This window comes from Apodemus sylvaticus, chromosome 20, assembly GCF_947179515.1.
Source record: "Apodemus sylvaticus chromosome 20, mApoSyl1.1, whole genome shotgun sequence".
NCBI lineage: Eukaryota > Metazoa > Chordata > Mammalia > Rodentia > Muridae > Apodemus > Apodemus sylvaticus.
In genome coordinates this window covers 53,254,767-53,280,957 of record NC_067491.1, presented here as the reverse complement: position 1 = coordinate 53,280,957, position 26,191 = coordinate 53,254,767, and the positions used below count along the sequence as shown (strand labels likewise).

At 49.3% G+C, this 26,191-nt stretch overlaps 3 protein-coding genes across 3 annotated transcripts; 2 read left to right on the top strand and 1 right to left on the bottom strand.

The window, feature by feature from the left end:
- Window positions 1-1,517: 1,517 nt before the first annotated feature.
- Window positions 1,518-12,519, top strand: Kank3 (KN motif and ankyrin repeat domains 3). The gene is made up of 11 exons (XM_052165474.1): window positions 1,518-1,570; window positions 6,893-6,952; window positions 7,903-9,159; window positions 9,239-9,338; window positions 9,490-9,687; window positions 9,782-9,869; window positions 10,362-10,578; window positions 11,623-11,762; window positions 11,852-12,052; window positions 12,133-12,228; window positions 12,368-12,519. The coding sequence occupies exons 2-11, from the start codon at window positions 6,919-6,921 to the stop codon at window positions 12,440-12,442; spliced, it is 2,406 nt and encodes an 801-aa protein (XP_052021434.1). The 5' UTR covers window positions 1,518-1,570; window positions 6,893-6,918; the 3' UTR covers window positions 12,443-12,519.
- A 110-nt stretch (window positions 12,520-12,629) lies between these two features.
- Window positions 12,630-14,156, bottom strand: Rps28 (ribosomal protein S28). The gene is made up of 4 exons (XM_052165488.1): window positions 14,083-14,156; window positions 13,944-13,991; window positions 12,784-12,918; window positions 12,630-12,697 (listed from the first exon to the last, which is right to left on the bottom strand). The coding sequence occupies exons 1-3, from the start codon at window positions 14,119-14,121 to the stop codon at window positions 12,796-12,798; spliced, it is 210 nt and encodes a 69-aa protein (XP_052021448.1). The 5' UTR covers window positions 14,122-14,156; the 3' UTR covers window positions 12,630-12,697; window positions 12,784-12,795.
- A 65-nt stretch (window positions 14,157-14,221) lies between these two features.
- Window positions 14,222-26,091, top strand: Ndufa7 (NADH:ubiquinone oxidoreductase subunit A7). The gene is made up of 4 exons (XM_052165486.1): window positions 14,222-14,334; window positions 15,114-15,163; window positions 19,410-19,559; window positions 25,890-26,091. The coding sequence occupies exons 1-4, from the start codon at window positions 14,284-14,286 to the stop codon at window positions 25,978-25,980; spliced, it is 342 nt and encodes a 113-aa protein (XP_052021446.1). The 5' UTR covers window positions 14,222-14,283; the 3' UTR covers window positions 25,981-26,091.
- The last annotated feature ends 100 nt before the right edge of the window (window positions 26,092-26,191 follow it).

The window sequence follows — 26,191 nt, the reverse complement described above, 5'->3', positions numbered from 1 at the left end:
GATGAGGGTCTTGCGTCTCTTTTTCTCTTTTTCAGAGTGCTCATGACTCCTTCACATGAACCTCGGCTTGAAGGGCACAAGACCCGAGATCTAAGTGACTTGTCTAGCTGTGTCACGAGGAGAAAACAGGCAAACAAACAAACAAAGAGTGGCAGCTTCTGATCAGACCGTACTCCAAATGGGTCAAAGTTAAGTGTACTTTTAAAAAGTCTTAGCCGGGCGGTGGTGGCGCACGCCTTTAATCCCAGCACTTGGGAGGCAGAGGCAGGTGGATTTCTGAGTTCGAGGCCAGCCTGGTCTACAGAGTGAGTTCCAGGACAGCCAGGGCTACACAGAGAAACCCTGTCTCAGAAAAAAACAAAAACAAAAACAAACAAACAAAAAAAAGTCTTATTGATATACTGTATGTATATATGCATATGGGTTGATGATACACACACACACACACACACACACACACACACACACATATATATATATATATATATATATATATATATATATATATATCACAATATACAGATCTGAAGACAGCTTGTGGGAGTCAGATCTTTCTTTGCATTACATGGTCCCAGGATCAAACACAGATTGTCAAGCTTGGTAGCAAGTGCCTTTATATGCTAAGCCATCTCACTGACCTTAGCAAATATAATTCAAAGTCATTTCTGTGACAATTTTTGGTGTGTCATCTCTGTATGTTTGTATGTGTCTATACATTATTTTCGTCTGTCTGTCTGTCTGTCTGTCTACTTATCTACTGCGGTAGGTATGCTAGACAAGTTCTGTACTGCTGAGTTAGATATCTCCAGCAGAGCAGACATTTATTAAGTAACAAGTGGATGCCCGAGGCAGTGGTTAAAAAGTTCCCTGATCCTAAAAACGTCTAGCAGGGGTGAGGGTAGTAACTTTGCCTTCCTATTAATGAAAATTGCTATTTAATTAATAAACCATTGCTATGACAATGATAATGACTAGGGAAAGGCTATGCTAAGTTCTTCTTCTTTTTTTTTTTTTTTTTTTTTTTTTTGGTTTGGTTTGGTTTGTTTGCTTGTTTATGCTTTGTTTTCTTGAGGGGCACAGGGGCACATAGATTGAACACTTGGAAATATAGGAAAGTATCACATATAGAGAATATTTCTTAAAGTGGTACAATATATGCAAAGTTCCCGCGGTGAGCAAGACCCAGGCTCTTCCTAGGACTCGACAAGACAGTAGTAATTAAGCTAGTTACGTAATTCTCATTGGAAAGTTTGATTAGCTTTCTCCTGTAGCCCCTCGCTGTCCTGTGAATTAAACCTTTTTATCGTTCCTGGACCTGGCAGGATTTAGTGGTAGCTGGCGTCCGCTCCACAGCTCTCACTTTCCCAGATCCCTACTGTTGGCCCGCCCTCAGGCGCGTCCCCGCCCCCGTCCCCGCCCTCTGTCTTACAATTGGATACTCCAGTTAGATTCGAGTTCTGGTTGGCCGAGAGAGCCGTCAGTTAGGGGTGAAAGCCTTGATAACACCGTCCCGAGCTTCGAGGGGGCGGGCTCGGGTGCGGTGCGGGCGCGGCCGCGGCTTCGCATTCAGGTAAAGCCAACCACGCGGGTCCTAGAGGGGAACTGTGGACACGAGTGTCCTGGAGGGGTCTGGTGCTTTTAGCCCCTTCTATGGGTTCTGTGCGTTGCGACGAGGTGGGCGCCTTGTCCTGTAATGGTGACCATTCGGACATTGGGAGCCTCAGGTGGTTTAAAGCGGACCAGGGAGGGGGACCCTAGATTAGGCAGATCGCCACCACACGGCCATCCAGGACCTAACCGGAGGAGCTTGTGCGCACCGTAGTCTCCCAGATGCCTTATGGGACCCTTCCCCAGAATTGGCTTGGAACCCGGGATGGGCTTCTTGCAGCGGGTTGGAGCGGGCGGATAGTACGGAAACGCTGTTGGAGGGAGGGACGGATGGTCCCCCGGACCTACAGACAATAGTAGCGGATGGAACCGCCCAGCGGCTTTTCCTGTAGGAAACTGCCCTGTCTTTTCTAAGCTGACCTGGTTGTGTGTTTGTGGAGGTGTGTGTGTGTGTGTGATGATGACTCAAGGACCCCCCCCCCCATCATCTAGCTCCTACCCCCAATCCTGAGTCTGAGAATCCCGTCCCGATCTTAAGGCTCCCACCATGTAGAGCCTTTTATATCAGTAAGACATAACTTCTTCAGGACCCCGGGTACGCACTGCACGCTCTGTACCGTCCGTCCTTCAGGTTTTCTGAACACAGCTCTGTGTCCCGAAATAGTCCGAGGGCCGGGTGTGGGGGCGTGTGGCTTCAGCTCTGACGGCCTAATGAGGGGGTCTCAGGCAGGGGATCCGGATTTAGCTTTGACAGCCAGGCAGTGTGGGAGAGACGAGGGCAGCTACACGCCCGACTCTGGGAGGCTTGTGGAGCAGTCTAGATGTCGGCTTGCCCCATCACACTCTACTCCCGAGGCTGGAGCTGAGCTGCGAGCTGGGCTGGTGGTGCGCGGCCTAGGTTCCTTGCAGTTTCTAGGGGAGGGAAATGGAATCTTTCCCAAAGCGCCTATAACCCTAGGGACCTGAGAGGTCCAGGTAGGGTGATTGAAAGTTGAACTCACTCTGCTGCTTATGGCCTGCCTTAGGCTACAGAGTGAGTTCAACGCCTGTTTGAGCAATTTAGTAAAGAGGATTAGGGGTCAACGAAATGCACTGGCCAGGAAAGGTGCTTGATGCAATGGCATCCTTAGTTGGATCCCTGGATTTACGTGGTGTAAGGAGAGAACTGATTCCACAGAGGTACCTCTGACCCCCACTCTCACCCCATGGCATCCTTGCACCCACCCACCCACCTACCCTCCTCCCATATAAAATAAATAAAATGTAAAAAAAAATTAAAAAAGGGGTTAGTGTAGTAACTCAGACCTCACTTAGCATTTGTCAGTGGGGCTGAGGGCAAATGAAAAAAAAAAAGCATTCATTTGGGCGTGGTGCTGTGTGCCTGAAATCCCAGCATGTGGGAGGCTGAGGTAGGAAACTTTGGAATTGGAATGAATAAATAATAAATACGGGCCTTTAGGCATGGTGGTGGTGCATGCCTGAAATCCCAGCGTTCCAGAAGCAGGGGCAGGGGAATCTCTGTTAGAGGCCATCCTGATTTTCATAGCAAATTCCAGGCCAGCTAGGCTCTGCAATGGGGAGACCCCGTCTTAAACAAATACAAAGTAAGAAAACAAGCAAAAACAGGGCTGCACTCAGCAGGGAGAGATGGAACAAGGTCTGTGAGTTCAAGGCCAGCCCAGTCTAGAGACTTAGTGAGACTTAGAAACACAAACAAAACAGAACAAAAAGAAGCTGCCCCGTATGTAAAGGGGAAAGCGTGGGGCCTGGCGGCAGCTCAGTTATTGCGCTGTTTGCTTAGCGTGCACGAAAGCCTTGTGCTCCATCTCCGTACTGCACAAACCAGGTGTGGTAAGCACTCTGGTTATCTCAGCACTCAGGAGTTGGAGGGCAGCCCAGGCTTCCTGAGACCCCTGTCTCAAAAGAAAACGAAAGGAAACAAAACTGATGGGCTGGAAAGATGACAGGGTGCTTGCGACTGAGTACTGCTCTTGTCGATTGGCTCCCAGCGCGTGTCTTGGTCAGCTCACACCTGTGACTCCAGCTCCAGGGTTTCTATAGCTTTTGGCATCCATGGGCCAATACCCACACACAGACACAAATTTTCAAAAGCCCCAAACAACCCAAATTAAGAGCGAACAGCAATCTTATTGTTTACCACTCTAGTGATCTCCGCCCTATGTCTCAGTTGAGTCTTTGGGTCTGGGTGTTCAGTCTTAAAAAATGACCTGAGGCTGCTTTCTCTGTCCTGAGGCTTTGGATTTGGAAATGAGCAGGTTTCTGGAGGAAAGGGGCAGACTGCACAGGATCACACTCCAGCTGTGCGAAAGGCAGTTTCAGACCCCCGAGCCCTGGTCCAGGCCTTTTCCAAAGCCCAGTTCTCCCCTGGCAATTTCCTGAAAACAAGCCCTGAGAGGCACTGGATGTCCTCCATGGTGACCTGCTGTCCTGCCCCTTGTAGCCGGTGTGAGGAGACAGGAAACAGCTGCTTGGGGTGGGGAGGGAGACTTCAGAGCCTTAGGTTGGACAGGGGGAGGCTTAGAGGAGGGGACTCAGAGGGTAGAAGGGATTCTCTCAGCAGTGGAGAGGGTGATGTGTTAGTCATGCTGATGGGCACTGAAGAACTAGTAACGTCTGGCAGTCAGATCGCCATACTGAATACAAGAAGCTGCAAAGAGAGACTGGGTTTTTAGTTGTTTGGAGCAGAGGGTTGGTTAGCAAGAAGATGGGTTGGGTCTGCTTGATGTAAAGCTACTATACAGGCAAGGGCTTGACTGGGCACTACAAACAAGGGGTGCCCATAAGGAGCACAGAACCTAACTTGAAAGGTTTTTCACATAGGCGACGGACTTAATTGCTTGTTGTAAATTGCCAACAGTAGTCCATGGTGCAGAGTTCTATGGGGGCTCCTCAGGTAGAGTATGTGGTAGATAATCAATTTGAGCCACTTTCTGCTCCTTGAAGGCTTTTCACGCGGGCTTCTCATCATTCCCTTTTTGTCCAGTTTTGCATGTATATGGGGATGCTGGGTGGGCATTGAGGATTGAGCGCAGGTCCTTATGTACGTTACGTCAACGCAGTGCCTGAAACCACATCCCTGTCCCTGTCCTATCCTGCATCAGTGTTTTGAGACAGGGTCAGTCTCGGTACCTCTGGTTGTCCAAGAACCCACTGATATCCCCTGGCTTCTGCTTCTGAGGACTGGCATTAAAGTTCTGGGTTTAATGTTTGAGTTTAACTATCCCATTCCATGTGATTTCGTTCCTACTCACTCCCCCTGCTCTTCCTCTTTCTGAAGTAGTTTTCTCAGTATACTGCTTAGTCTTGCTTGTAGCCCAGACCGATCTGTCTTCCTATCTTAGCCTCCTGAGTGGAAGGCTTACCGTGTGTCCACACATCTGACTTTCTTTCTCTTTTCTTCGTTATTCCTCCCTTCCTCAAAGAATTGATTTCATGCATATGGTGTTTGTCTGCATTTCTGTATGCACGCCAGGCGTGTGGCTGGTGCCTGAGGAGGCCAGAAGAGGGCGTTGGGTCCACTGGAACTGGAGTTGTAGACGAGTAACAATCACTCAACTTTTCATCCTCTTCTTTCCTTTAAAGCTTTTTCTTTCTTTCTTTCTTTCTTTTTTAAGTTAACACACTCAAAGGTAGTGAATAGGTTGAGGACACAGAATTTATTTATTTATTTGTTTGTTTGTTTATTATGTTGTTAGCCACCATGTGGTTGCTGGGATTTGAACTCACAACCTTTGGAAGAGCAGTCGGTGCTCTTAATTGCCGAGCCATGGTGGCGCACAAAGTTTTTATTGTTATAATAAGTGAATATCTGAGTTTATGTATGTGGACCAGGAGCTTACAGATCCCCTGGGACTGGAATTATAGATGGTCGTGAGCTGCCCAGTGTGGATGCTGGAGCTCAACTTGAGTCCTTTGCAAGACTAGTAAGTGCTCTCAACTGCTGAGCCATCTCTCCAACCTACTTTTCTGAGATAGGGTCTTGTGTATCCCAGACTGGCTTCAAATTCTATGTAACTGAAGATGACTTTGAACTCCTGATCCTCCTGCTTCTACCTCTTGAGTGTTGGAGTGAGAGGCATTCACCACGAGTCAGTGACCAAGGGCTTCATGGGAGCTAGACAAGTATTCTACCAAGTGAGCTACATCTACAACCCAGGTCAAATTCATGTCCTTGTGTGTGCTAAGCACACCCCCAGTTCTAGACCCTCATTTTCTTAGCCCTCATTATGTCATCTGAGGAGTTATACTCATTGAACTCCTCACGTATGGTTACAGCTTTGCAGCCTGTGGTGCTTGTGTTTCCTTTATGAAGCCTCTGTCCTAGAGATACTCCAGAGAGACAGGTACTCAACCGTCGCATCACTGAGACTTATCTAGAGTTATACTTTCTATCTGTCGTTCATACAGGGGTTTTGCAAGTAACCTTGGTTAAAATTCTAAATGAAATCAAGTCTTCTTGCCACTTCTCTCTCTTAAGGAAAATGGGGGCTGAGCCTGGAGAACGATCCGTGAGCATTTGGCTGTCAGACGGCACCCTCGGCTTTGTTCCCACATTTGGAGACAGGATCTGTCCAAGTTGCCTAGGCTTCCTTTGTACTTGTTTTGTTGTTGTTGTTGTTTTGTTTTTTGGATTTGGTTTTTCCGAGACAGGGTTTCTCTGTGTAGCCCTGGCTGTCCTGGAACTCACTCTGTAGACCAGGCTGACCTCGAACTCAGAAATCTGCCTGCCTCTGCCTCCCAGAGTGCTGGGATTACAGGTGTGCACCACCGCCCGGCTTGTGCCTACCTCCCGATTGTGATACTCTAGTCTGAGTTTCCAGTGTCTGGAGGACTTCCGCTTTGTTACTTTTCTCTGCTTGGTGTCTTTCTTGCTTCCTCCTTCTCATCTTTGCAGCTTGGGTGTTCATACATCGTAAACTTCAGATTTCACCTGAACTTGGTGGCACATGCTTGTCATCCGAGAGCTTGGGAGGCTCAGGCAGGATTATGATTTGTAGGCCAGTCTTAGCCACATAGCAATATTTTGTCTCAAAAGGGAAAGCGGTAGAGCACTTGGGATCCATCTGTTACAGAGTAGTTCCAAGGCTCCCAAAGAGAGGAGGAGAGCCTGGGGGTCGGGGTGGGGTGGGTGAGGCGCGGAAGTGCTCTTGGATCTGTCTGCTCCAAGTTTCAATGGTGGTGTAGCTAACATCAGGTTCTAATCACTGGGCAGGACTGGGTTTGCACCCTTAATTTTCTGGAGGTGTGTGTGTGCATTTTTCAGGTTGTCTGGTGGCTGCTCCGGGAAACATGGCCAAGTTTGTCCTGAATCAGAACCTTCCTGGTGAGTTTACAAAATGAGGTAAATGTATTCGCACAGATCCACATTGGGTGCATGTGGATATGGATATAGCTCATCAATTCCCTTTTATTTTTGTTTTTGTTTTGTTTTTGTTTTTTTTCTGAGACAGGGTTTCTCTGTATAGTCCTGGATGTCCTGGAACTCACTCTGTAGACCAGGCTGGCTTCGAACTCAGAAATCCGCCTGCCTCTGCCTCCCAGAGTGCTGGGATTACAGGCGTGCGCCACCCTTTTATTTTTATTAACGCAGCAGCCACATGGCCTTTTTCAAAAGCATTATTAGCCAACGTAATGATTCTGCTTAAAACCCAATCGTGACAGCCCCATAATTAATGTCCCAGCTCCCCATGGTTGCCTAGGAGACCCCCCACAGTGTGTCCTCTGCCCATCCCTCCGATCTTCCCCCGTTCACCATTCTGGAGACAACTGAATTCCATCCACCCATCGTCACTCTCTACGGTCTACGGTCTTCCATGGGCTGTTTTTTCTTCTTGGAACCTTTTTGCCCTTGCAGCTGCTTCCGCCTTATTATGAAGGGTTCAACCTTTTAAGTTCCTGACACAGGAAATTTTTTTTTCGGACGCAAGAGCCAAAGTTGGCTCCTGCAGTGGTTCCGTAATTCACCATGCATTAGTGCCTTGAAAATCATTTGAAATGATTGTATCTATTTATAGCTAACAAGGGGCCCAGATATTGCCTTCTTTATTATAGTGTCCCAAGAATATAAGTATTTGTCACATGGTGGGTGGGCTTAAACATGGTTGCATGCCAGTCGTGTGCAGGTGCGCCTGCAAGTCTCGGGTGTGGTCTTGAGCCTTGGCAGCGCTACAGGTGCATCGCAGGGCAAGGGAGCAGGAAACACATCTGTTGACTCTCTTTGGGAGCTTCTTGGTTTGACCCCTCTTCCCTCCCCACGCCCCTGTTATACCACAGACCTGGGCGGCCCTCCCCTGTACCCAGGCCCCACCGGGAGTGCCCGCAGCCCCAGCTCTCCCTACTCAGTGGAGACGCCCTATGGCTTCCACCTGGACCTGGACTTCCTCAAGTACGTGGAGGAAATCGAGCGCGGCCCTGCCTGTCGCCGACCTCCAGGACCCCCTCTCGCACGCCGCCCGCGCGCGTCCCGAACGGGCCTCGCGGGAGCGCGGAGCCCAGGAGCTTGGACCTCCAGCGAATCCCTGGCCAGTGACGACGGCGGAGCGTCGGGTGCACTCTCTCCTGGGGCGTTCCCGGGGCTTTCGCTGCCTCCGCTGTCGCCGCGCTCCTTGTCGCGCAATCCGCGCGTGGAGCACACGCTCCTGGAGACCAGCCGACGACTGGAGCAGGCGCAGGCGCAGGCTCGGGAGCGCGCGCTCAGCCCGGCCCGTGCGGTCACGCGCAGCCCGCGCGGGTCCGGCCGCAGTAGCCCCGCCCCTAACCCCGCCCTCGCTTCGCCGGGCCCTGCTCAGCTGCAGCTGGTGAGGGAGCAGATGGCCGCGGCGCTGCGGCGCCTGCGTGAGCTCGAGGACCAGGCGCGCGCTCTGCCCGAGCTGCAGGAGCAGGTGCGCGTGCTGCGCGCCGAGAAGGCGCGGCTACTGGCCGGGCGCGTGCAGCCCGAGCAAGAAGTAGAGACCGAGGTGCGCCCAGACAAGCTCGCCCAACTACGGCGCCTCACCGAGCGTCTGGCCACCTCGGATCGCGGAGTCCGTTCCAGGGCTAGCCCCCGGGCTGACGATCCCGACGGGTTGGCTGCCAGGCGCAGTGAAGGAGCGCTGCAGGTGCTCGACCCGGCGCCTAGGACACCCGATGGGGAACCCGGGACTCGGGAGGCGGGCACCGAAGTCGTGCCTGAGACCCGAGAGGTGGATGCCCAGGCAGTACCCGAGACGGGGGAGGCTGGAGTGGAGGTGGTCCCTGAGACCGTTGAGGTGGACACGTGGGTGACGGAGGAGCTGCTAGGGTTGCCCGAGGCTGCAGAGCGTGAGCTGGAACTGCTCCGCACCAGCTTGGAGCATCAGCGAGGGGTGAGCGAACTCTTGCGGGGCCGATTGAGGGAGTTGGAGGAGGCCCACGAGGCTGCAGTGACCAGGCCTCAGTCTCGCGACGTTGCTACCCAGACTACATTGGGTTGCACTGAGAAAACCACACAGACAGAGCTCCCCGTGGAGAACCAGCCCACACCCAGGGCTGGAGACGTGATGGCCCCTGCTGGTGAGTCCACTACTAGTTGAACCTTGGCCTGCCAGGTCGCTGAAGTCAAACTCAGTGCCCTCATGTGATTCCCTGTCAGGCATCCTCAAGTCCATTATGAAGAAGAAAGATGGGCCTCCAGGTGCACAATCAAGTCAGGGTCCCAAGAGCCTGCAGTTCGTTGGGGTCCTCAATGGAGAGTGAGCGCTTTCTCCCCTTTCTTTCCGTAGTAGCCACAGGGGCACAGGCTGTTAATGCCAGTTCTGCTCCTCCTCAGTTTCCTCATCTTTAAAATGCCACTCTCACGTCAGCACTTGAACGAGCCCACAGGGCCTCCCATCCTGTTCTTAGGTATGAGAGCTCCTCCAGTGAGGGCGCCAGCGACAGCGATGACGGGGCTGCTGAACCCCCCAGGAGTAGCTCTTCTGGGTCAGGAGATGACAGCAGTGGGGGATCTGACGCTGGAACTCCAGGGCCCCACAATGACCAAGATGCTGGGGACTGCGAGCTTGAGACACACCCGGAGCCCAAGGCAGGGAAAGAAGGGAGGTGAGCTTTCCCTAAAGGTTTGGAATGTGGATACCCTCTCTCCTCCTGGTCATTGTTGCTCAGGACCCTGAGTCTAGACCGGCCCCCCTGGCAGGTGTGAACTGAACCCCCGTTTGAGGGAGGCTTGCATTGCTCTGAATCAGCAGCTGACACGGCCGCGTGGAGTCACCAGCAGAGATGGCGTGAGTGTGGACTGGATTTCTACTCCCTGACAGAGTTTAGGGTTTCTTAGAGCATTGAGTACCAAGTTCGGTCCCCTCTCACAAGAAAAGACCTTCCTTGATCTAACCTCTCCAAAGAGATGCCCCACCCCAGGGAGAGCTGTGACCTTTCCTTGGACTGCCCAACTGCAGCCTCAAGTAACCAGAGCCCCAGACATCCACGACACTTCAAGAGCAAGTGGGCACTCACTCCTACTCCCCCATATATGAACTTGACTGTACTTCCCTCTTGAAGAGGGTGAGGTCCCAGCTCTCCAACTGATTTCTTGATATCTTACTTAGAAAGCATTGGCCTACGGGGCTACACAGAGAAACCCTGCCTCAAAAGACCAAAGGGGGTGGGTGGGGAGAAAGCATTGGCCTTCCTTGCTTACTAGGGTCACCAAAGGGGTTACACACACACACACACACACACACACACACTGATGCATTCTTTGTCCTGGTCCCTGCCAGAATGCAGCCCGCCTTGTGGCCCAGGAGTGGTTTCGAGTGTCCAGTCAAAAACGCTCTCAGGCAGAGCCTGTGGCCGGGGTGCTTCGAGGGGTGAAAAGCCTGGGGCCCGAGCTGCTGGCCCATGTGGTGAACCTGGCTGACGGCAACGGAAACACAGCTCTGCACTACAGTGTGTCTCACGGGAATCTGGCCATTTCTAGCCTGCTGCTGGATACAGGTCAGAGTTGTGGAGAAGAGGGCCAAGGCAGATGGAGGGTGGGTCACAGAGGGTCCCACTGAGCCTCTCTGGATCCTTGGTGGGTGAATCACTGTTCACTTGTTTTCTTCTCCGACTCCTTACTTTGTCTTTGGACACTGAACTCCCCATTGAACCTCCAGCTGTCTGGCCAGCAAATCCCACCTGTCCCCCTCCCAGCCTTGCAGTTACAGACCTGTGCCCTGGTGCTCAACTTGTATGTGGGTGCTGGGGAGCCAACTCTGGTCCTCAGGCCTGCAGTAGTTCTAACCCCTCTGTGCACCCATACATCAGGCCTTGATATCTAGCCCCTGCCGGGTCTCAAATTTGTGACCTTGTTGCTTTTGCCTTCTAAATATCGAAATTACAGGGGTGTAAAGGCCCTTTGATATTAGTGTATCTTCAGCTGTTCTGAGTTAGCTCTCCAGGTCCTGTAACACCACCATGATTGATGCCAGAGACCTCAATTTAGCACCTCTCTCCCTAGGTAAATTATATTCTTCAGTCTCTAGGCCTTGACATTTTTTGCTAGTCCCATCAGCATGCCCCCCCCCCCCCCCCCCCCCCCCCCCCCCCCCCCCGCCTTTTGGGAGACAGTCTCATTCAGCCCTGACTGACTAGGCTGGATTTGGACTCAAGAGATCTGTCTGCCTCTTCCTCCTAAATTCTGGGACTAAAGGTGTGTGCCACCATCACCTGGCCAAGTTAAAAAAAAAAAAAGTTTTTATTTCTTGAGACAAGGCTCATTGTGTAGGCCTGGAACTGTATAGCTCAGGCTGGCTTTGAACTTGTGGCCAAGCCTCTATCTTTTAAGTGCTGGGATTACATATCTGGCATATTCTCACGTTTAAATCTGTGTCCATGTTCTCGTAAAGCATTCATGAGTAGACCCGAGGAAAGATAATTAGCAAATAAAAATAAGAGGGACAGACATAGGAAAGAACACCTGTGATCTGGGAGACCCAACACTGTCTCCCCTAAACAAACCAGTATTTGAGGCTTACACTAAGTAACTCTTCTTCCCAGGAGTCTGTGATGTCAACCACCAGAATAGAGCTGGCTACTCAGCACTCATGTTGGCTGCACTCACGTCTGTAGGACAGGAAGACATGGCTGTGGTCCAGAGACTTTTCAGCATGGGTGATGTCAATGCCAAGGCTAGCCAGGTGCAGAGACACCCCCAGTCCTGATAGATGGCTAAGGTGGTGTCACTTTCTACGTTCAAAATACTTAAGACCTTTCTCTCACTTCCCAGACTGGACAGACAGCCCTCATGCTGGCCATCAGCCACGGCCACCAGGACATGGTAGCCGCCCTGCTGGCATGCGGGGCTGATGTCAACGTGCAGGATGCGGATGGGGCCACAGCACTGATGTGTGCCAGCGAGTACGGGCGCCTTGATACGGTTCAGTTGTTGTTGGCCCAGCCAGGTTGTGACCTGACCATCTTAGACAATGTGAGCCACTGGCAGGGGCCTGGAGCAGGGGTGGTGTTTGCCTCTGTAGCCTAGGGAACAAATGTCCAATTATTTCTCAGGAGGGCACAAGTGCCCTGGCCATTGCCCTGGAAGCTGAACAGGATGAAGTGGCTGCACTGCTCCACGCCCACCTGACAGCAGACCACGACTCCCAGGTAAGCGTGGTCCCTAAGAAACAAAGGTGGAAAAACTGCCAAAGAGGCCAGCTACTTTGATGCTTAAAACTGGCACACCTTCAGTTTAGGAAACAAACCAAGCCAGGATTTCTAACATGGACTAGCCTTTTGCTTACAGAAACAGTCACCTCCAGGGTCTCCCACAGCCACACTGCCAAGGGATGCAACGACAGATGAATCTCAACCTCTGTGAGGAGACTCTGCGGTCTAATGCTCTATCCCTCAACCCGCTCACTTCATACAACATCCTAATAAAAGCACTTCTACTCAGTTTGTATTTTGTGTGGATGGAAGCAGTAGGGACACATGTGTTAACATATATGGGAGGGCTTTCAAAACAGGGTTAAGACGCTGCTAGAGAAAGCAATTCCTAGGCAAGAATTAATACAAATGCTTTATTCAACAGTTGCAGGTCATTTCGTGGGCTAAGTGGTGGATATCCAGGACCCTGTAAACAGACCCAAGCATTAGATAGAGCACCCTCCTCACCCCCTATCAAGTGGTGGTTCCTCCCAAGGGCTGCCATTCACCTACCAGTGGCCAAGGTCAGCGCAACCTCCGAGCTTCTCTTTCTGACTCCAAGAGAGTGAGCACGTCACCCTCTCGAACGGGGCCTTTGACGTTTCGGATGATAGAACGGCTGGTGTCATCCATGAATTCCACTCGCACCTACAAGCCCATTACAGAGTTGAATGCTGCTACTTACTACTGGGGTGGAAAGGTAATATGGAGCCCGGGAGAACACACGAGAGCTAAGAGCCTGGGACAGGGACTGGTCAGATGGCTCAGCATTTGTTACTCTCAGAGGCTTCATTTCCTAGTACCCACACAGCTGGATAAACTACCTGTAATTCCAGTTTAGGGGATCTGATCCCCCTATCTTTGGGCACTATCAAGTAGTGCAGACCTAAAGTGGAAGCACTCCCCCCCACCCCAGGAACCCGACGCAATCAAAGGGCTTATACCAGCGCCCAAGAGGACAAGCTGCATACCCACATTGCTAAGGTATTGAGGTCCGGGAGAACACGGGTAAAGGAAGACAAAAAGGATTTCTCTCTCTTTAAACCTTGAAATCCTGTCACCATTCTGGAATTACAACTCCCTTCCCCGTTGACAATTTTATCTGTGTGCCTCTGACTTAGGTTATTTCAGGCTGGCCCTGAGCTAGAGATCCTCCTACCTTACTTTAAGTAGCTGTGATAGGAGACCTCGGTATAAACCAGGGAGAGGCATCTTTAGCCCAGGCTCGTCTCCGTCGCTTGTAGTAGTGAGATGCCTTATATGATGCGGTGGACCGAGTCCTAAAATGCTAGGCAATCACACTACCAACCGTGCCCCAGCTTTTTTTCGGGACAGGATCTCAGTCGCTCAGTAGCCTAAGCTTGCCTGGAACTCCCAGTAAAACTTCCTTAGGCGCCTGTAATTACTAGCTTTAGCTTGAGTTCAGAATTGAGTTTCTGAGTTCTAAGCAAGTCTACTACGAACACCTAGCTCCAGCCAACTCCGCCTTTTCAAAACCAAAGCTTTCAAAGACATGTGTCATGAAGGTCTCGAGGTTTGTTAACAAAGTCATATGCTCCCTAAAGGTAGCAGCTATAGTTAAATGTCACCAGATCCAGTTATAAGCCTGCAATCTAGGAGAACTCCGCTCCGACCCCGGGAAGCGGTCGGCATGCGCCCATCCGCTCGCTCACCTGCGTGCACTGTCCCTGGGAACCGGTCCTGCCCAGCACTTTGGTTACCTACAGGAAAGAAGGGACAATTAGACTCCACTTGCCCAGCTTCCTTCTGTCGCTCCTTATTCGGGCTTCTAAACACCCGCAGACGCCTCACCCTAGCCAGCTTGATGGGCTGCACGCGACTCGTGTCCATGATGGCGGCGATCTGGCGGAGAGGGGTCACGTGAGCAGGGGAGGCCTTTTATAGCCGGTTCAGACCACGCCCCCCCCCACTTCCGCTCTCGCGAGACCTCACGCGGTTCCCAGGAACCCTCGGGGCAGAGTCGTCACCGGCGTCCTTCGGAGCGGAAGGAATATGGCGTCCGCTACTCGCGTTATCCAAAAGCTGCGGAATTGGGCGTCTGGGGTGCGTGTGCTGTTCCGATCCGGGCCGGGAAGGATTTGGGCTCTGTACGCCCTCGAATCCTATCCTCCTTGACGTCTCCTTAGTTCAGTGGGCATTGCAGGATCCCTGATTTTGTGACTTCAGTAGTGAGAGACTCAAGGTCCTAAGTGTTTTTAGCCGAGTTCCTGGGATTCCCTTGGCTTTAGATTGCCTGGCTTTAGCTTGCTTCCTCCCCGCCTTCTCTCCTATCCCTCTCTCCCAGGCTCATTTGTTTCCCACGTTCCACCCAGACCTCGTGTATTTTCGCCCCTATGTCAGCTTTGAATCTTGTGCCCCTATTTTTGGGGAGGTCGAGGAACAGTTTTTAGATAGTGTAAGAAAACAAAAAGAAGTCAGGGAAACTGTAGATCTCTGCAGCACCAAGGAGGTGGGAGGTTGGAGATGGACAAGAGGAAGAGAGATAGCTAGCTATGCCTTTTAATTTAGGATCCAAGAAAGGTTATCTAGCACTGGAGCTCAGCAAGTAACTGCTTGGGTGGGTGGATATTCGGAGGAAGTGAGAATTCCCATAGGGGAAGCATGTTTAGTATATCGACCCGTATCTAGAGAAGATGAAAAAGGTAGGCTTCTTTGGGGTAGATCTTGGAAAGGCTGGAAAAACTTAGCGGTAAAGTTCTGTAAGCCACGCCCTTGCCTTTCTTCATATGCAGGGCTTGTAAGCTTATCCTGACTGGCTACTTCTGTTCGCTCACCCTATCCAGGGGTTACCTAGAGTCTGACCTCTCCCTCTTCTCCCACAGCAAGACCTGCAGGCGAAGCTGCAGCTGCGCTACCAGGAGATCGCCAAGCGGTGAGCAGGCCCTGCTTGCTGCCCTCATCCTGTCATTCTTCGACCAAACCCAAATCCAAAGTGGTACAACCCTTAATCCTAGCACTCTAGGAAACAGGCAGGCTGATTTCTGAGTTCAAGGCCTACTTGATAGACATGGTGAGTTCCAGGCAAGCCCCCGTCTAAAAAACAAACATTAACAAACAAACAAATCCTAAACTAGCTGTTCTCTTGAACTTCCCTTGGAAAATAGAGCAGAGATCTTTCTTGTCAGGCTGTGAAAGCAGAAATTTATGTTTAACTTCATTGGGCTGTCTTGGAATAGTTAGGAGATAGATTGCATTATTTGTTAGTATCTTGAGTAGATTTGCAGTCTTCATTGTGACCACAGACATGAAATGTTATGTTCTCAAGCTACTAAAGGGAAAAATGAGGACCGTGTGGGCCAAGTCATTGCTTAAAGTCATTTAGAGGCCGATCTTCATTTTTGAACACATATGTTGATGAGACTGTGCATTGTCCTCAGACTTCTCTATGCCAGTACAAACAAGAGTGTTGTTGGTTTGCAGGGTTGGTTGGTTTAGCGATCAGAGGCCCCACCTCCCTTTGCTGGGTTCAGAATGAGCCCCTGTGTGAAAACCCAGCAGACGCCAAGGGCAGTATCTGAAACAGCGCCCAATCTAGTTTCAGAATTGAGTAGCTGGAGTATGGCCTTACACTCAGGATCCTGCTTCTATCTTTCAAGTGCTGGGATTCCAGGGGTATACCACTGTGCTAGGTTTATGTAGTAAACTTCACACATGCTAAGCACTTTATCAAGCGAATTACATCCCCAGTCCTTGGCTTAAATCCTTATCCTCCCCCCTCCCCCCAGGGTTTCTCTGTATAGCCCTGGCTGTCCTGGAACTCACTCTGTAGACCAGGCTGGCCTCGAACTCAGAAATCCACCTGCCTCTGCCCCCCAGAATGCTGGGATTACAGGCGTGCCCGGCTCATCTTTTTTTCTTAAAAAACACTCTTAGATTTATTTACATTCCTAGGTGTGCTTTGGCTGCATGAGTTTATTTATATGTGCCTGATGCCTGTGAGTTCAGGATCATGAGATCCCCAGAACTGGAGTTTCAGGTGATTGTGAGCCTCTATGTGGGAATCACATTCTGGTTCTCTGCGAGAGTAACAAATGCTCTACCCAGCGAGCCATCTCAACAGTCCCATAATTGTCTTTATTTCTTTTGTGGATGTTGTCAGGAAGGGATAAATATATCATGCATTAAAAAAAAAATGTTTATTTGTTTGTTTGTTTGTTTATTTATTTGAGACAGGTCTTACTCTGATATGCCTTCCACATGCTGAATTGACTGGGCATGTGTTACTAAGCCTGTTCATGGAACTTATTAATATATGTAGTCCAGGTTGGCTTGAACTTCTGCAGGGAACGGAGTTGCGCTGATTTAAGGCCGGAATACAGCAGGAGCCAGCTTCTTCAGGATAATGGCGCCCCTCTAGTGATACATTTGTGTCTTGGCAGTGGATAAATGTTCTTTTATTTGGCTGTGAACAGATGAACATAAATGTGAACATAGCATCTATATTCTTCAGGCAAATTTTAATTCCACAGATTGTCATTTTAGAACTTTGTAGCTTTTTCCTTTTTAATATTACTGTTTTTATTGTTTACGCTTTGTGTGTGTTTGTGTATAGATCAGGGGAAAACGTGTAGTAACAGTTCTTTTTCCCTACTATTTGGGTCCTAGAGCTAGGACTCAGGTCACCCGGCTGGTGGCAAGCACTTTTACCTGCTGCACCATCTGGCTGGCTATCATATTTTTTTCTCTTTTAAATGTGTTTTGTTTTGTTTGTGGGTGTTTTATGTGTAGGCGGCTGTGCACTACATGCATACAGTATCCTGGAGGCCAGAAGGCATTGGGTCCCCTGGAACTGGAGTTAAGGATGGTTGTGAGCCACCATATGGATGCTGGGAGTTGAACTGGGGCCTTCTGCAAGAAGTGCTACCTGTTGTGCCACCTCTCCAGTCTCCAATCTTTTCCTCAAAAGATGGATAGGGCATCACTGTGGAGCTCCAGTTGTCCTGGACCTCAGCTCTGGACCTCTCCTGCTTCAGTCTCGAGTCCTGGGACGGTAATGCTGCACCTCGTATCCAGCCGTGTTTCTCATTTTATCTTTTTTTTAGACAGGGTTTCTCTGTGTAGCCTTCAGTGTTCTCAAACTTGCTTTATAGACCAGGATAGTCTCGCACTCACAGATCTGTCTTCCTCTGCTTCCTGAGGTCTGGGATTAAAAGGCATGTACTCCAGCTAGTTTTAGGAATTTTTTAGGTTTTTCGAGACTGGGTTTCTTTGTGTAGTCCTGGCTGCCATGGAATTCTATTTGTAGATTAGGCTGACCTAGAACTCAGAGATCCTCCTGTCACTTGTCTGTCCCCCCTTGAGTGCTGGGATTACAGGCATGCTCCAGCATTACCTGGCAGTCTGAGGACATTTAAGCTAGGCATAGTAGTATAGGCCTTTACATCCTAGGGCTGGGCTGCAGAGGCCGTGAACTCTGAATCTGAGGCCAACAGCCTGGTCTAAATAGAATTCTAGGACAGCCAGAGATCTTATCTCAAAAAACGAAACAAAACAAAACAAAAAACAACCCCCAATTATTAAATAAAATATATGTCATATAAATTATTTATATACATGTGTATCTGAAGATGTTCCCGTTTGTGTACAGAAGTGGGAGAAGGTGTGGGACCCCATGGGACTGGAGTCACAGGCATCTGTGGGATGCTCTGCTTGTTTTGTGTGTGCTGGGGCGCTGGGATCTAAGCTCTGCTCCTTGTGATTGGACAACATTTACTCTTGATGGCCGAGCCATTCCCTAGCCTCTGGGTGGGTTTTTGTTTTTTTGTATTTTTTAGACATTTTCATGTAGTCCATGCTGACTTGGGGCTTACTTCGCTGAGGATGACCTTAAACTGATTCTCCTGCCTCCACTTCATGTGTATTGCTGTTTCGCCTGCATGTCGGTCAGTGTGAGGGAATCAGATACCCTGGAACTGGGGTGGCAGACAGTTGTGAGGTGCCCTGTGGTTGCTGGGAATAGAAACCCTCTTTGGAAGAGCAGCCAGTGCTAACTGCTAAGCCATTTCTCCAGCCCTGCCATATTTCTTATTCAAGAAATAAAATGGCTTTTAAATTTTTAAGGAGAACTTAAAATTGCTAGGTAAAAATGATGGCCAAGTTTGAAATGTAGCCAAATAAACAAATAAAAGCCAACTGTTGGCCGGGCAGTGGTGGCGCATGCCTTTAATCCCAGCACTTGGGAGGCAGAGGCAGGTGGATTTCTGAGTTCAAGGCCAGCCTGGTCTACAGAGTGAGTTCCAGGACAGTCAGGGCTACACAGAGAAACCCTGTCTCAAAAAAACCAAAAAAAAAAAAAAAAACAACAACAAAAAAAACCAACTGTTTATGACCGTCCACCTTTGTCCCTGGGAATTTTCCTTTTTTGTTTGAAGTTCAATGTTTACTTTCAAGGCTATAGGTTTCTTGGTAAGCCCAAGATTAACCCAAGGCCAGACGGAGGAGCTTTGTTCACACTGCCCTCCACTTCCCTCTCCCCGGGACTTTGGCAGCAGGCCACACAGTGGCAGGAAGGAAGGAGCCTGGACAAGTGCCCAGGGCAAGGTGTTCTCAGAGAAGTAAGCCTTTATCCCAGCAGGGCATTCAAAGGGCTCCTGAGCCAACAAGCAGTTCAGAAGTTCCACAACCTAGTCCTTGGGGGCGGGGGATGGGGAGTGGGGGAAAGCACTTGGGTACTCTGGGGCTGTGCCTCAGTGTTGTAGACTACAATTGCTGGATAAGGGGTGGTCACAGCTTGGCCCTCTGACCTGGTTTTCATGAGCACATTTAGGTGGAAGGCAGGCTGCTGCTAAGCCTAGCTTTGTGCTGGGGAGAGCAGTGCGTCTGGGTCTCTTCTTTGTCTTGGGACCTCCGTAAGGGTCCGCTGTACCTAACCACGTTTGACACTTAGAGGGATTCGGGTGGAGCATTCTGCAACCTGGCTTAAGACTTTTTTACATATTGATTAGTGTCTGCTGCTTGGTTTCTGGTCCAAGACCCAGGTATATAATGTGATAGTGTAGCAAGGCATGACTCTGGCCTGCAGCCTTCCTTGTAGGTCCTGATCCTCAGTCTTGTAAATAAGTTGTGGCAGTGAGGGACTGTCACTTTGTTTCAGTACCAATGTTTTTTTTCCCCCTTAGGACCCAGCCACCTCCTAAACTCCCCGTGGGACCTAGTCACAAGCTGTCGAACAATTACTACTGTACTCGTGATGGCCGCCGGGAAGTTGTGCCTCCCTCAGTCATCATGTCCTCACAAAAGGCCCTGGTGTCGGGCAAGACAGCTGAGAGGTAAGGATCCTCAGTGTCTCCTGCGCAGAACTTGGCCCCACTGCCTACTTTTCTTCCCTAGCAAGGAGAAACATGCTTTCTGCAGCCCTGTTTTATTAACCGGGTATAGCGGGACAGGCTTGTGATCCCTGAACTCAGGAGGTTGAGGCTGAGAAGATCAAGAGTTCAGGCCAGGGCTGAGACTATAACTTACTTAGGAAGCCACTTGCCTTGTAAGCATTGAGACTTGAGTTTGATCCCCAGAACCCAATGTTAAAACAATGACAGCGGCCTGGTAGTGTCTTTGTAATCCCAGTGTTGGGAAGTGAAGCTAGGCTGACGTAGGAAGTTTGCAGGTTCCAGGCCTGTGTGATACAGTTAGGGGTGGCCTCAAAACAAGTTGGGGAAGGGACAGTGGCTTAGTGGGTAAGGCACTTGCTGCCAGGCTAGATGACCTGAGATTGCGCATGGGTCCATGCGGGGGAAGCAGACTCAGTGCCTGCAAGTAGACGTCTGACGTGCCATCGTATGCCCTCAGCTCCAGTAAATTAACCCAAAAATGATGAAGATAAAAGAACCCCAAAGGAACCCAAGAGAAAACAGCCTACTTGCTCCCTGTCCTCAGGTGCCTTTTCTTAATTGGGTTGACAATAGTATTGTAGAGGTTCATAGGAGGTGGTCTGGAGTGAGTGTCTGTACTAGACCAAGCAGACAAGGACAGAATAGGCATTTACATAGAAGTCTGAGCACTGAGTGAAGCGTAGTTGTGTTTCCAGCCTTCTAAGAAACCAGGTGGAAGACAGATCACAGTCAGTTCCCTGGCAGACCAGCTTTGGCTGGCATGATAATGAGGTTCCCTCTGGTTTAGCCTTTGTAAGGAAGGGAACTTTGAACTGACCAGTCTCTTTGTTAGTTTCTGCTTCCTTCAGTCCTTTCTGTCTATAAAGCCAACGTCCTCTGCTCTATTAAACAGAACTCTCATTCTGACTTATAGAATGAGGTTCGAGGGCTGGCGATAAGTAGCATTTAAGAACACTTGTTGATCTCACAGAGGACGAGGTAGGGTTCCTAGCACCTATAGGCAAATCCTAGACATACCTGTACACATGGACTTACAGAACACATAGACATGCCCATATACTTAGAAAAAAGAACGAGGTGCAGAGGCCAGGTGCAGAGGCACACACCTTCTATCCCAGCATGGAGGGCTACAAGTTGGAGGCCAGCCTGGTCTACACACTGAGTTCCAATCCTATTGGGGGTACATAGTAAGACCCTGTTTCAAAACACACACACACACACACACACACACACACACACACACACACACGCATGCACGCACGCACGCACGGATGTGGACATAGCCATATACCTGCACACAGAAACGTACACACAGAAGGAGATGCTGACCGATTCTGGAATCACAAAGGAAAGTTAGAGTAAGCACCTGGTACTTTTGTGTTGTGATCACGGCTCTGTCTTAGTGAGTGGGTGAATAGCGTACACGCTGTATTTGCTGTATTTGATCCCTGATAATTCTTGCAAATCAGAATTGATGTCCAGAGAGGCTAACAGCCTAGGCCATACAACTAATTTACTTTTGGTTTTGGGTACTCCTACGCCTTTTCATTCAAGATTTCCCCCCCTGGTTGTGGTGGCACACTCCTTTAATCCTAATACTTGGAAGGCAGAGGCAGATCTTTTGAGTACCAAAACAGGCAGGTCTACACAGAAAAACCTTGTTTAGAAAAACAAACAAACAAACAAACAAACAAACCCATTACCTTTAGTTTTTAAATGTATTTTTATTAGATATTTGCTTTATTTACATTTCAAATGGTATCCCCTTTCAGAGTTACCCCTCTGAAAACCCCCTATCCCATTCCCCCTCCCCCTTACTGCCCCCCAAGCCCCAATTTCCTGCTTGCATTCCCCTATTCTGGGAATCGAGCCTTCACAGCACCCATGGTCTCTCCTCTCATTGATGTCTGAAATGGCCATCTTCTGCTACATATGCAGCTGGAGCCATGGGTCCCTCCATGTGTACTCTTTGGTTGGTGCAGTTTTTATTTTACATATATGGATGTTTTGCGGGCAAGTAGACTTTGTACCACATGCATGCCTGCATCGGCAAAAGCCAAAAGAGGTCCTCTGGTCCTCTGAAACTAGAATAGTGTAACAGTTCTGTGAGCTGCTATGTGAGTGCTAAAAACATAACCTGGGTCCTCTGGAAGAGCAGCACATGCTCAGCCATCTCTCCAGTCCTGAAACTTAGTTTTATTATTTTTAATTACATGTCTGTAGGGCTGTGCATATAAATGCCTGTGCCCTTGGAGGCCAGAAGTGTTAGATCCCCTGGAGTTAGAGATTCTGATGTGTGTGTTGGGAACTTAATCAGGTCTTCTGTAAGGATAGTAAGCTTCCTTATTGCCCAGTCATCTCTCTAGCCTCAGCCCTTTTATATATATATATATATATATATATATATATATATATATATATATATATATATATATACACACACACATACATACATATGTGTATATGTATATACACATACATACATATGTGTATATATATATTTAAAAAAGGTTTGTGTGTAGAGTGTTGTGTGTGTGAGGAGGAGGCGAGAGGAGACCCTGATAGAGAGGGTTAGAGAGTGAATGGGTACAGCTGGTACAGCATGTGCCGAGGTCAGAGGGAAGTTTTTGCGAGTTGGTTTTCTTTGTGTAGCCCTGGCTGTCCTGGAACTCACTCTGTAGACCAGGCTGGCCTCAAACTCAGAAATCCACTTGCCTCTGCCTCCCAAGTGCTGGGATTACAGGTGTGTGTCACCACTGCCCGGCTGGCCTTGAACTTCTAGTTCTCATGCTGTTGTACTCAAGTACCAGGATTACATGGGTATGCCAGTGTGCCAAGGCTTCTTTTTTGGCTTTGGGACAGATTCTCACTATGTGGCCATGTTAATGTAGGACCATGCTGGCCTTGAACTCCCAAAGACCCATTTGCCTCCCTGGAGTAGTAGGGTTAAAGCCATAGTGCCTGGCTGCTCTAGCTTTTTTGGCCTTCTTAAGCCTCAGTTTCGTTTTGACATTAGACTTGCATGTGACACCTGTGAGGTGATGAGGCGGGGACCCGTTAGAAGGTAGATGGGATGGGACATGCTGACTGTCTCTGTCACCTTTTTCTTTTCTGGAATCCAGCACCAGAGTGAGCAAAGCCCGGCAGGCTGTGGACTCTCAGGTCCTACACTGTGGGCCTGGGCGGTTTCACTTTCTAGGGAGGAGCTGTTTGTTTTTCAGGGGATACTAAGAACCTTGGCTCTTCGCTTGCTCCTGGGGACTCTTCCCACAGTGACACGTTCTTATCTCCTTTCCCACTCTGACTTACTGTGTTTCTAAGCCTATGTAGCTCTCTCTGTGTGTTGCAGCCGGACAGTTTGGGGGTCAGATGATGCTTATTTGAACTTGCTGATTCAAGTGTTTTTTTAGAGCCTTCTTTTTTTTTGCCTTTTCTTCTAATGAGTCTCCCATAGCTACATATGGCTTTTGCTGGCTTGAAACTTACTATTTAGATGAGGCTGACCTTCTGATTTACAGAGATACACTTCTGGGATTAAAGGTATTTACATTAATCAGGGTTTTCTAGAGGAACAGAATTATAGAATGAATTTCTGTATGTATAGAAAGGGGATTTATTAGAATGGCTTGCAGGCTGTGGTGCAGCTATTCTAACAGGCTGCCTATGGATGGAAGGTCTAAGGACCCAATGGTGTTCAGTCCGTGGGGCTGGTGTCTCAGCTGGCCTTCAGCATAGCCAGCATCCTGAAGAGATCTCATGCCAGTACAGGCAGAGCAGAAATGACAGAACCAGCAGGCAGGGATAACTTCCGTCCATGTCTTTTATATAGGCTCCCAGCAGAAGGTGTGCTTCAAATTAAAGATGGATTGTTCCCACCTTAAAATATCTGGATTAAAGGCTTACTTCCCACCTCAGAGATTCAGATTAGAAGTAGGCCTTCCTACTTCAAATGATTTACTTAGGGAAAAGTTCTCACAGATATGCCGAGCCATTATGGTTTTCGTTAATTCCAGATGTCAAGTTGACAACCAAGAAGCCATTACAGCGTGCCTGCCCAGCCCTGAGTTTTCCTTTTTAAGAGCTGGATCGCAGTGAAACCCATTACTGTTTGGCCTTGGCGATCATGGAACACTTGGACTCAGGGGGTCTAGTTGCTTGCTTTAGACTGTTTTAAGTAGTTGGGATTATAGGTGCACGCCACCTAAGCACACACACCCTACTTCCCTTGTCCTCAACCCCATTCCCAAACCCCCAGGATTTTTAGATAAGGTTTCTCTGTGTAAGCCAGTATTAGCCTTCCAAGTGCTGGGATTGTCTGTTTTCATTCCACACTCTGCTCCAGCTCATGGGCTAGCCTTGTGTCACTAGTACTGTACCTCTGTGCACTTGCCATGGTGTTTTTGTGTGGCACCCAGTTATCTGAGGAAGAAGACTGGACACCCACCCATTAACCAGTGAGTGAACATGAGATCAGGACTGCTACTAGGTATGGCTGAGGCGAAGGTCTTTATTGTAGACTAGGGAGAATTTAGCCAGAGGATCTGGAAAGGTCCAGGCAGAAAGAGTAAACTGGGCGGTGAGAGGAGACTGTAAGAGAAAACAGGGACACGAGTGGGGAGCAGGAGAGGGAGAAGAATCTAGAACATGGAGCCAAAAGTGCGTGTGGCCGAAATGGCTGGGTTATGTAGAAAAGAGAAGCCAGGAGAAGGAAGCGAGGCTTCGGGGCTGGAGAGGTCTAGGTTAGGGGTCGGTGAGAAGTGCTGAGAGGACCCAGGCCTCTCCAGGCCTGGCAGCAGTGTGGCCGTGGATATGGAAGTGGGCACTTCAGTGAGCTCTCTGCCCCAGGTTTCTGTGAGATCCACCCCCGAGCACCGTGCTCTCGAGTTTGTCCATGCTGGACAGGCAGGAGGGAGGACTCCAGGTCCTCAAGGCTGGCTCTGGGCCTGGGGCCTGGGCAGGATAGCTGAGCTTTCATGAGCTCTGCCAGCCTTCAGTAGGCATCAGATGGCCCTCTGAGGGACTTCTTTGGGAGGGTCTGGGTGTTCTGAGATACTGCCTTCTGCCCTCCATATCCAGAAGCCTTGGCATTTGATCTAGGGTAGGCAGGGCTACTTTTACAAACCAGGGAAATTATTAGAAAGGTCACGTTACTGCAGCAATTAAGGTTCTTCCCCACTGCTATTACAGAGACCCATGGGCAGCCAGTGAGTAGCATGTGAGATACCTTGGAACGGTGGTCAGTCCTATATGGGATGATCTCCTCCACCCCCTCCCCTCAGCGCTCTGGGAATTCTGCTGATAGAATGAAAGGCCACTGGGCATGGAGCAGCCAAGGAAGCTGCTTTCCAGGCAGAAGGGACCGGTGTGTATAGGACCTCACAGAGACTGTGGGAGCGGAGTCTGCACAAGTTCAAGGCTGGGGGTGGCCCAGCAGTGAGAGGGGCACTGGACAGGAGCCCCGATTCTTAACCTAGAACTTGACAACTGCTTGCAAAGGAAAAATCAGTTTTCCCCAGTGGAGTCTCACTGGGTATACAAACTACACTTCAGTACAGTCCCCATGCACAGCTGTAGAGGCCAACACAAAACAAACCTAGTTTGTTTGTCTCATAATGCTTTATTTGGCTTTTTTTTTTTTTTTTTTTTGGTTTCTTTTGAGACAGGGTTTCTCTGTGTAACCCACCCTGGCTGTCCGGAACTCACTCTGTAGAGCTGGCTGGCCTCAAACTCAGAAATCGGCCTGCTTCTGCCTCCCAAGTGCCGGGATTAAAGGCGTGCACCACCTCCGCCCGATTTATTTGGCATTTTTTTACTTACAGGTCTTTTGCTTATATATTATGGTTTCTGACTTTGTATTTTTATGGGTTTTGTGTATGCTTGTGTGTTTTATTTGTTCTGGTTTGTTTGATTTTTTTTGTTTTTGTTTTTTTGTTTTTTCAAGACAGGGTTTCTCTGTGTAGCCCTGACTGTCCTAGAACTTGCTCTGTAGACCAGGCTGGCCTTGAACTCAGAAATCCATCTGCCTCTGCCTCCTAAGAGCTGGGATTAAAGGCATGGGAACCACTACCCTGCTTTTGTTTTTTTTGTTTTTTGCTTTTTGTTTTTTGGTCTTTTAATAAAAGAAAGAAGGCGTGGAGTTGGGGAGTTGGGAGGAAACTGATCAGAGAATATTTTGTATGGAAGATTAAAAACAACAAATAAACCAAAAGATCCTTCCTCAGTGTTCTTTGTAGGCCTGGCTCTAATTGGAGTTTGTCTTTTTCCTTGCAGTTCTGCAGTGGCAGGCACTGAGAAGAAGGCGGTGACACCTGCTCCTCCCATGAGGAGGTGGGAGCTGTCCCAGGACCAGCCGTACCTGTGACCCTGCCCCAGCTGTCCCAGGCTACCAGGGCCTCGTGACTGCTCTTCCTCCTTGGATTCCCTCGGGGAGAGTGTGACCTAATTTATAACAAATACATAGATTGCCACATTATTTCCAATTTTCTTAGTATTTTTTGATTGGATTTGATGCGTTATTGCTGTGTGTGTGTGTTGTGAACGCATGCTGCAGCATGGTGGACACAAGAGGACAA

Coding starts and splice junctions, on each gene's coding strand:
- Kank3 (XM_052165474.1), top strand. CDS start 6,919: ATGGCCAAGTTTGTCCTGAATCAGAACCTTCCTG. Junction 9,339..9,489: donor GTTGGGGTCCTCAATGGAGA/GTGAGCGCTTTC, acceptor TCCTGTTCTTAG/GTATGAGAGCTCCTCCAGTG. Junction 11,763..11,851: donor TCAATGCCAAGGCTAGCCAG/GTGCAGAGACAC, acceptor CTCACTTCCCAG/ACTGGACAGACAGCCCTCAT.
- Rps28 (XM_052165488.1), bottom strand. CDS start 14,121: ATGGACACGAGTCGCGTGCAGCCCATCAAGCTGGCTAGG. Junction 13,992..14,082: donor AGCCCATCAAGCTGGCTAGG/GTGAGGCGTCTG, acceptor TCTTTCCTGTAG/GTAACCAAAGTGCTGGGCAG. Junction 12,919..13,943: donor CCCAGGGACAGTGCACGCAG/GTGAGCGAGCGG, acceptor ATGGGCTTGTAG/GTGCGAGTGGAATTCATGGA.
- Ndufa7 (XM_052165486.1), top strand. CDS start 14,284: ATGGCGTCCGCTACTCGCGTTATCCAAAAGCTGCGGAATTGGGCGTCT. Junction 14,335..15,113: donor TGCGGAATTGGGCGTCTGGG/GTGCGTGTGCTG, acceptor CTTCTCCCACAG/CAAGACCTGCAGGCGAAGCT. Junction 15,164..19,409: donor TACCAGGAGATCGCCAAGCG/GTGAGCAGGCCC, acceptor TTTCCCCCTTAG/GACCCAGCCACCTCCTAAAC.